The sequence below is a fragment of the Grammomys surdaster genome, unplaced genomic scaffold (assembly GCF_004785775.1).
Source record: "Grammomys surdaster isolate TR1022 unplaced genomic scaffold, NIH_TR_1.0 125940, whole genome shotgun sequence".
Lineage (NCBI taxonomy): Eukaryota > Metazoa > Chordata > Mammalia > Rodentia > Muridae > Grammomys > Grammomys surdaster.
In genome coordinates this window covers 3,660,972-3,669,637 of record NW_021620762.1, presented here as the reverse complement: position 1 = coordinate 3,669,637, position 8,666 = coordinate 3,660,972, and the positions used below count along the sequence as shown (strand labels likewise).

Sequence of the window (8,666 nt, the reverse complement as noted above, 5' to 3'; positions counted from 1 at the left end):
CATCCACCTTTTCAGTGGGTGAGCTGAGCTGAGTCTATGCAGCAGACTTTCTAAACAGTGGATAAAAGGGTGCCTGGGAGGGACCAGCAAGTACCCGTGAATGTGATCATCTTTCTTACGATGCAGGGAAGTTAGGGAGGACTGATTTCATCTACTGCCCATGTGTTACAAAGAAGGAAACGCAGGCTTATGGATATAAAGAACCAGAGCCTTTTTACCAACCACAGTAATTCAGTCAGCTGTGTGTGTATGTGTGTGCACTTGCGCATATGCGTAGGTGAGTGTAGAGGTCAGAGGTCAACTTCAGGAGCTCTCCATGTTGTCCTCCCCTTTTGGGGTATGTGTGTGTGTGTATGTGTGTGTGTGTGTGTGTGTGTGTGTACATGTGCATGCACGAGTGCCAACACATCTATGAGAGCATGTGGCGGCATCCTGTTCCTTAGGAAAGGTCCCTCAATCAAATTCAGAGCTCACTTATATGGCTAATCTCGGTAGCCCTCTAACTCTGGGAATCCCATCTCTGCCCTCTAAGGCTGGAATGACAAGAGCGATCACACCCACGGGATATTTGTCATTTGTGTGAGTTCTGCAGATCTGCATGGGTGCTTTAACCCATGAGCAGCACTGGTTTTGCCTGCATATATGCCATCCGATCCTGTGGGACTGGAGGTGCAGTCATGAGCTACCTTGTGGATCTTCTGGAAGAACAGCCAGTGTCTTAACTGCTGAGCCATCTCTCCAGCTCCCATCATTTAAGACAGGGTTCTTCCTGTTCCTCCTCCTGGCCCTTGTGTTACAAGTGTGCCACACACCCAGCTTTCCAGTGCTGCCAAAGAGCCAGCTCAGGCCTTCACACCTATGCGGCAATCCTCTGATGACTGAACTCTCCCCAGCCCTAATTTTTTTTTTTTTTTTAATGAGCAGCAGAGACTTTGGTTGTTGTTTTGTTTTGATTGATACATGGCAATTGTGGCCTTTTTAGAGCTGAGTACTGCCATGTTGGTCACCTCAGACGGAGACTGTTGTGTACATGCGTCGGGAACATTCAAGGTCTCCTCTCCTGGCCGTTGAGAAATACACAGTGGATTGCTGCCAGCCATTGTTACCCTCTTGTGCTGTAGCATCACTGGAGGGAATCCTCCTGCCCAACCGAGGCTAACCCCATTAACCCAAAGCAGCAGACATTTTTCCTTCAAAGCATCTCAGGAATGTCAGGGTCATGAGTATAGAGTACAGGAACATACTATAGGAATAAGCAGCTGCTCCCAGCTTAAAAGAAGCTGGGAGAGCCCTTGCCTCCAGAGGCCTCCCTTTACTTACTCAGCTTGGGGTCCTTGAGGACCCTCTCCAAAGCCACAAGACTTCTGCACTGCCTCAGCTGTGTATAGACACGGAGGAAGACAGGAGGAACACAGAAAGTGAGAGGGTCAAAGCTGGTTTTGTGTTACATTGGGAGTTTTGTTTGTTTGTTTGTTTGTTTGTTTTTGACAGAGTCTCATGGAGTCCAGCTGGCCTCTAACTCCCTATGTAGCCAAGGATAAACTTTAACTCCAGATGGTCATACCCCATGTAGCCAAGGATAACCTTTAACTCCAGATGGTCATACCCCACCCAAGTACTGGGATCACAAATGTGCATTGCTAAGCTTGTTTTGTTTATTTTAATTTTTATTGTATTTTAACGTGGGGTGTGTGTGTGTGTGTGTGTTCACCTGCTGTAGTGTACCAGCAGAAGTCAAAGGACAATCTGCAGAATCAATTCTGTCCCTTCATCTTACAGGTCCCAGGGATGGAACCCAGGTCATCAGGCTTTTTGGGTGCCTTTACCCACTGAGCCATCTCACAGGCACCAGCCAGTTTGGTGTGTGTGTGTGTGTGTGTGTGTGTGTGTCAGAGATTTGAATGGAGGCCTCACAGTCAGAGGGGAGGGAGAGCCAGGTGGGAGTGATCACATTTGGGGGTGAGAACAGGAGACATCAGAAGAAAGCGGGCCTGGCTTCTGTCATCAGCAAGAGGTCCATGGTCTGTGAGGCTGTGAAGACTAGGGATGGTGGGTGTGTGAGGCAGAGAAGGAAGGGAGCCAAGAAGGGGAGGGCCTGAGAAGGTCCTAAGGACTACCTCCTCCTGCTCTGCCCCCCAAACCCTAATCCCATCTCCCACCTTGGGTGTCTTCCACCCCAACTTCAGTTTTGAGGTAAGACAAGGAGATGATTCTGAGAAGCGGCTTTGGTGTTCGGTCAGCTAGACAGGGTGTAGAAAATATGCGACCTGGACGGGGAGAGGAGAGGTTCTTATTCACAACTCAGCCGCCACAGGCAAGTATGGCCTGAAGCCAGCTAGCTCTCTGTGCCGACCGGGCTGCCCCTACCCAGACCCTGCAGCTGGTGTCTGCCACGCCTCCTGCCACGCCCTCCCATCTATCTGCCTCGTCATTGGCTTCCCGACTTGTGCCCGAGCCCCCGACGGAGTAATTAACGAGGGATTAATGAGATTCCCAATGTCAACAGAAAAATCGATGGGCCTTGGAGCCCGAGCGGCGGCTGCGCAGTCTCGCGGGGGGGTCGGAGGGAGGAAAGGGCGTCGAGGCATCTGTCCCAAGGCACCTGGTACCTTACCAGGACAGAGGATCCGCGCTGCAACCCAAGCGGTGGGGAGCCCGCGACCATGGCATCGCAGACTTCAGGTAGGATTCCTTAGCTCGAGCTGGCACCCCTCTCCCCTAGCACCCGGGGGCAGCTGACCGAACCTTCCCTGGAAGCCCATCCTCACTCACTGCTCCAAAGTGAGGTTCATGACCCAGGCGCTGCAAGGATTGAACAAGGCAGAGTGAGTGGGGCGACCCTAGGATGTCCCATCTGTACCACGCACCTCAACTCTGGCTCTGCGCCCACATCCTCCTTCCCATCTCACTCCTGGGTTCAAGGGTCCTCACAGCTCAAAGAGGGTGCCCAGGCCTGAACGAAGCCAGAAACCTGGGATATATGGTTGGTTAAAAGAATACAGTACTCAGGCTGCCTAAGCAAAATCCCGAAGTTTCCTTGCCAGCGTTCCGCAGCCTCCCTAGGAGCTGGCCCTGCGCTACCGGTCCCGTGGCCCCGACGATTCGTTCGTCTTCTTTCGTTGGCGGCCTCTGAACGCGACCCATAAACCAGTTTGGTGTCTAGGACTTCCCTTGAACTGGTGTCGCGCCAAGAGGCGTGCCAAGGGTGGCAGAGTTCTAGTTGGTTCCGATCGCGTTCGTTCGTTGTAGCTCTTCTTTTCTGGACCCCTTAATGCCCACCCTAACACTTTGCCTAGCATCGAATCATACTTGCCCCCTTGAAAACCGCTGATGGAGCACTGAACCGCTGAAGCACCGCCATGAGAACAGGGGAACCCATCTGAAAGGGAGAGGACCTAGGACTTTGTTCTCCAGGGTCGACACCTCCCACTCCCAAGGCCTGAGCGAAAACTCCAACCCTTTAGTCCCTCTAGGAGCTTGATCTATAGGGAAGTTCACACGCTTCTACCAGGCATGGCTCTTCGTATACGTTCATGCATCAAATCACTAAAGTCTGACAAAACTCCTGAGGGTAGGTAGGTATCAAGTAGGCATTCTTTTATTTATTCATTCAATAACTTGTCGGGCTGGAGAAGCAGCTCAGCGGTACTGCACCGCGTCTAACTTTCACAGGGCTCCGGGAAAGGGGGCGGGGGCGGGGGCGGGGGAGAGCTAGAGGAGTGTGAGGGAGTGAGACTTATGGAGCACCGGGCATCACTGTTCCACAGATCCTCATTCATTTCACGGATAGAGGGAGGATCCAGACTACAAAAACAAAGTAGCTTAGCCAAGATCACAGAGGTGCTAAATGCCATCTGGGCTCTTGATCAGTAGGGGGTGGGGAAGGACAGATTGTGAGGAGGGTGAGGTGGAGCCACCAGGGCGGGCAGAGAAGGAGCAGGGAGGTGTCCTGGGAGCTTTACCTTGCTCAACTTGGGTGAGGGATGTAAAAGATAACCATCTGGAGCACCTCCTCGGCTGCAGAAAGCTGGAAAGGGTTAATGGGCAGGGTCTCTGTCCGCAGCTCTGGTGCTGAAATCCCCCCCCCCCCAACAGCCAGAGTCCACGGCATGCATTTTATGGGCTTTAGGGCTGTACAAGACTTGGAGAGGTGAATGGAACAGGACCTCATCTCTGCCCAGAAGAGTCCCAGATCTTGAGAGGACCAGCCCATAATGGTGCACACTCACGCTCAGCAGAGGGGTGGCCCACCAAAGTAGCCATGAGTCTGCTTGGGCAGAGGGAAGTCTTCCCCATGAAGAAGCTGGGTGAGGATCAATGGTGGCAGTCGGGCAGGCAAGAGAGAAAGAACAGCAGAAGGAGTCGAGAGACCACGTGGAAACCATGGAATCTTCTATCTGGGCTTGAATGGATATGAGGAGCCTGGAGTGTGGCCAGGGGCTGGACAGGGAGGAGGTAGGCTTGGTCCATGGATGACAACATGGACTAGCAAAGGAGAGAAAATTGTTTTTAAAATCTTGAAAAGGATCCAAAGTTTAGTTCCTCACTGTCCCACAGAATGGAAGGTATCAGTTCTCAGTATCACCCAGGGAGCATATGGAGAAACGGGCCCAGAGAGGCTGTGGTTGGAGCCAGTGTCCTGAGAGTCTCCTAGGAGGGTCTTGAGCAGTGATTCTCAACTTGTGGGTCATGAATCCTTTGGAGGGCGTCGAATGACCCTTTCACTGGGGTTGACTAAGACAAACCAAAACCACAGATATTTACATTATGATTCATAACAGAAACAGAATCACAGTTATGAAGTCGCAACCCAAGTAATTTTATAGCTGGGGATCACAATATGGGGAACTGTGTTTAAGATTGGCTGTATCAGGAAGGTTGAAAACCATTGGTCTTGAGGAACAAGCAGAACAAAGCTCCTTTAATGAAGATAGAGCGGGCTGGACAATGCTAAGAGCAAAGGATGCTGGGATTGGCAAGCAAAGACCCTCACCCAGCCTGAAGGACCAGCTGAAGCCACCAAAGAGCAAGAGGGTGGGACTCTTAGACAAAGGCTGGGGTTGCGTGTGAAGATAGGGAGGTGAACAGTGCAGAGGCATTCTGAGAACTAGAGCAGGAGGCTGCAGCCCATGGGGAGAGCAGCAGGGTCTGAGGCTGTGCTGGGGAAGTCGGTGAAGGCAGGAGCAGGAAGCAATGGTGGAGCAGGAGCCACTGTTCCTTGAACACCGTGTACCCCAGGATCTCATTAACACAGTCTCATTTCACTCAGAAAGGCCCCATAAGTCTTGGACTTTATACTGAGGGCAACTGGCTGTCTTCGTAGGACTCTCATTAGGGGACAGGCACCATGATCAGGAAGGCCAGCCTGGGAGAGAGCAGATAGGCTCCAGTCTAAAGTAGTGGTTGATCTGAGAAGCCAGGGAGGCATAGAAGTACAGGTATGTATAATCTCAGCACATGGGAGGCAGAGGCAGGAACATTGAGTGTTCAAGGCCAGCTTGGGCTACAGAGCCAGTCTGTAAAGAAAGAAAGCTAATAAGAGAGAAACCAAGAGGGAGAGAAAGAGGGATGAAGGGAGGAAGGCAGGTAGAATGGAAGCTGGGATGGACAGGATTGAGGTCTGATGGGATGCAGAGTCTGGACAGAAACAAGGATGGAGTTCAGCTCACTTCTGGGAAGCCTCTGAGATTGTGAGCATTAGGAAGAAGGAGGTAGGTCGATAGGAACTCAGAGTCCTGAAGCCAGAATGCCTGGTGGCAGGCACTCTGCTGGGGCAGCATTGCTGGCAGAACCCTTCTTGCTGCAACCCAGTCCCACTGGGGAGGAGCAATGCTCAAGTGGCCCACAAGGACAGCACTGCAGCATTGAGGACCCCAAGATTGGGTCCAAGCAAGTGACAGGCCTGAGAGAAAGCTTCAAATTAACAAGAGACATTCAGGGAAAGAGGAGAGTCACAGTAGTGGCCTCTTGCTATGCACGCAGCCGGGAATAGAGTTGGGGGCAAACAAAAGTCGAGGCAGCAAAAGTCAAGTGCACGGCATTCGTGCTGATCCTTACCCATCCTGTACACATGGCAGACATTACAAGTCAGCCACAGAGCTCTTCCTTCACCTATAAGGAGTTTTAAGATAAACTTAATTATAGTGGGTTTTTTTTTTTAAAATTTAAGAACACTGAAGCCAGAGGAAACTCCTCCAATCCCTTTATCCCTCCCCCGGAAGAAACTCTATTGTGATCAGTGGGCGTCATCCAGACTTTGCCAGCATCTAAGGACACTCCATAATAGAGCATTATTCCAGACCACAGAATTCTTTCCTGCCAAGCCCAGACGCAACCTCAGGATCCTACTCAGTAGAACGCTGTGGTTGATCACACCCCTCCGGATTTCACACTGACTTTTGCTGGTAAAGTCACAGCTCTGAAAAAGACCCAGTGACAGGGCAGTATTCAAGTGACCCTCACTGTCTGGACAAAACATCATCCCACTTTAGAATGAGGCATTTGAGTTGAGAAATATGTTGGCCCAGTCATGGGGTGGGGAGGGAGAGGTGGCCCTCGGTGTATTCAAAATAACAAATTCTTTGTGCTCATGGGCAGCAGGAAGGGCTTCTGTATATCTCTTGGTCTGTATCAATCTTAGGTCCCATAAGGAATATGGGGAGCTCCAGGGTCCTAACTAAAAGGCTCCATAGGAACTGGGCTGGATTCCAACCCAGGTCCCCTTACCAGCCGATGTATTTACGCTCTCTCCCTCTCCAGCCCCTGCTGAGCCTGCACCCAAGTCTCCTTCAGAAGCAGAAACCACTGAGGCAGCATCTACCTATGACCAAGCAGACATGGAAACCAAGCACACGGGGTCCCCGTGTCCCCCAAAGCAGAAGTCCTGGCTGGCTCGTCATTTCTCCCTGCTGTTGCGGAGAGACCGACAGGCCCAGAAGGCTGGGCAGCTCTTCTCAGGGCTCTTGGCCGTCAATGTGATATTCCTGGGTGGGGCTTTTATCTGTAGCATGATCTTCAACAAGGTGTCTGTCACTCTGGGGGACGTGTGGATCCTGCTGGCCGCACTGAAGGTCCTCTCCCTGTTCTGGCTCCTCTACTACACAGTGGGTACCACACGGAAGCCCCACGCAGTGCTGTACCGTGATCCCCACGCAGGACCCATCTGGGTGAGGGGTGAGTCCTCAGTGCTAGGTGGGTGGAGAGGGCTGGGGGAGGGGGAGACCCTGCCCTTTAAGCAGGTGTCTACCCTCATCTGCCCCGCTCTCTCTCCCGCTCTCTCCCCGCCAGGCTCCCTGGTGCTCTTCGGCAGCTGTACTGTCTGCCTGAACGTATTTCGAATGGGTTACGATGTAAGCCACATTCACTGCAAGTCAGAAGTGGAGCTCATCTTTCCAGCCATTGAGATTGTCTTTATGATTATCCAGGTGATGGGTCTCTCACGCCCCCATACCTCCGGGGACGCACATACCACCCAGCCTATACTAAAACCAGGCCCCAGGGTGTAGACACACATCAATCACAACCCACCTCCATGTGTCCACACCCCCACACGCTCCTCTGCACACAAGTACCTCCACACATACCTGTCTCCCAAATGGAGACACCTATGAACGTGCTTGACTGTGTGTGCCTGCGTACACTTAAACCCAGCTCCCTGCTCCTCCCTCTGTTGAGTCTCTGCTGTGCTGTAGGCACCTCACTCTTCCTTCTCTGGCCAAGTAGGTATCTCCTCCCCCTCAAGCGGTAGTAACTGAATCCCTTTTCATAGCCAAGGGAGCTACAGTACAGAGATGTTTACTACTGACCTAATACCACACAGTAAAAGAAAATGGCTGCCGGGGTGCACGCCTTTCATCCCAGCACTTAGGAGGCAGAGGCAGGTAGATTTCTGAGTTCAAGGACAGTCTGGTCTACATACAGAGTGAGTTCCAGGACAGTCAGGGCTATACAGAGAAACCTTGTCTTGTAAAACAAAACAAAAAGAAAATGGCCAAGCCAGGATTCCAACCCAGGCTTCCTTATAGGATCTTCCATTACAAACACACACACACACACACCACACACATACATACACACACAACTGAGGTATTCCCCCTTCGTACCACCACAGCACTAGCGCCTGGGTTCAAGGCCCTGTCTCTTTCAGACTTGGGTGCTCTGGAGACACTGTAAGGACTGTGTTCAGGTGCAGACCAACTTCACCAGGTAAGATGTCCCTCTGGATGAAGTCTCCCAGTGTTCTGGAGGACCCTGAAGCTGTGGGTTAGCGTGGGGGGCATCCCAAGTGACCCCAAAGGGCTCCTGGAATCCTGCCTGAGTGGTCACCCCAATGGGAGTGGAGGGTGAGGTCGGTCCCTGGGAGCTCTTCAGGCTGTGAGCAGACTGTGGCCCCTCCTCCAGGTGTGGGCTCATGCTGACTCTGGCCACAAACCTGCTGATGTGGGTTTTGGCTGTGACCAATGACTCCATGCACCGTGAGATCGAAGCTGAGCTCGATGCCCTCATGGAAAAGTTCTCAGGTACAAAGGGGACCAGAACTTCCCCTGTCACAGAAAATTTCTGTGTGGATGTGCATGCACATACAGACACAGACACACACACAGACACACACACACACACAGAGAGAGAGAGAGAGAGAGAGAGAGAGAGAGAGAGAGAGAGAGAGA

The 8,666-nt window shown here is 52.0% G+C and overlaps 1 protein-coding gene across 2 annotated transcripts in view; it reads left to right on the top strand.

Annotated features, from left to right (window-relative positions):
- The first annotated feature begins 2,516 nt into the window (after positions 1-2,516).
- Positions 2,517-8,666, top strand: part of Otop3 (otopetrin 3) — a 12,285-nt gene continuing 6,135 nt past the window's right edge. The window contains exons 1-5 of one of the 2 annotated variants that reach the window (XM_028752955.1): positions 2,517-2,682; positions 6,760-7,173; positions 7,288-7,424; positions 8,147-8,205; positions 8,401-8,519. In XM_028752955.1, coding sequence (XP_028608788.1) covers positions 2,664-2,682; positions 6,760-7,173; positions 7,288-7,424; positions 8,147-8,205; positions 8,401-8,519 — 748 coding nt within the window. In that variant the 5' untranslated portion in view covers positions 2,517-2,663. The remainder of the gene's footprint in view (positions 2,683-6,759; positions 7,174-7,287; positions 7,425-8,146; positions 8,206-8,400; positions 8,520-8,666) is intronic. The other variant, XM_028752956.1, reaches the window with a different exon arrangement.